The following is a 653-nucleotide window of genomic DNA, read 5'->3' on the forward strand; positions in this document are numbered from 1 at the left end:
GGCGAGGACGAGGGTGGTGCGTGAAGCGGCGGTTGACCTTGCACAGTCTGTGGAGATGGGACTCCCCAGCAGCATCCCCGGCTCCTCGGTTTCCCTCTCCGACCCCGCGCGGGGCAGGCGGGGCGTGGGAGGCCGGAGAGGCGCAACACCCCGGCCCGGCGGTGGCCGGGCGTCCGGGGGCCGCACGGAGAGGGCGAAGCTCGAGCCCGCGGAGCCGGAGACCCCCTCCTCTCTGGCGGCGCGGGGCTGGAGGTGCTGGCGGAGGCCCGGCTTGCGGCCGCGCTACGTGTCGCTCCTCCGCGTGCCGCCGCCGGCCGCCGCCCGCGCCCTCGGGCCACCCCCGCCGCCCCCAGCGGAGCTCGCGGCCGCACCCTCGGGCCGGTACTTGAGCCAGCAGATGACCCAAGTGACGACGACCGAGAAGAGCGCCAGGATGCTGGCCACCGACAGGCAGATGGGCCCCACGGGCGAAGGCGAGGGCGACCCAGTTGCCGGGGCAGCGCCAGGGGGCGCCCCGCCGCCGGGAGGTCCCCCGCCGCCGCCGTAGTGGTTGACGAAGATGAGGCCGGTGAAGAGCAGCACCACCATGGAGAGGAAGGAGAAGACGACGCACACGCAGCCGGCGGTGAGCGCGGCGCGCTTGCAGTTCTGGC

General features: G+C 75.2%; 1 protein-coding gene across 1 annotated transcript in view; it reads right to left on the reverse strand.

Annotated features, from left to right (window-relative positions):
• Nucleotides 1-282: 282 nt before the first annotated feature.
• LOC123324334 overlaps nucleotides 283-653 on the reverse strand; it is a 1,110-nt gene continuing 739 nt past the window's right edge. The window contains exon 2 of the mRNA XM_044913626.1: nucleotides 283-648. Within this exon, the coding sequence (XP_044769561.1) occupies nucleotides 283-648 (366 nt within the window). The remainder of the gene's footprint in view (nucleotides 649-653) is intronic.

The sequence above is a fragment of the Neomonachus schauinslandi genome, chromosome 3, assembly GCF_002201575.2.
Source record: "Neomonachus schauinslandi chromosome 3, ASM220157v2, whole genome shotgun sequence".
Classification (NCBI taxonomy): domain Eukaryota; kingdom Metazoa; phylum Chordata; class Mammalia; order Carnivora; family Phocidae; genus Neomonachus; species Neomonachus schauinslandi.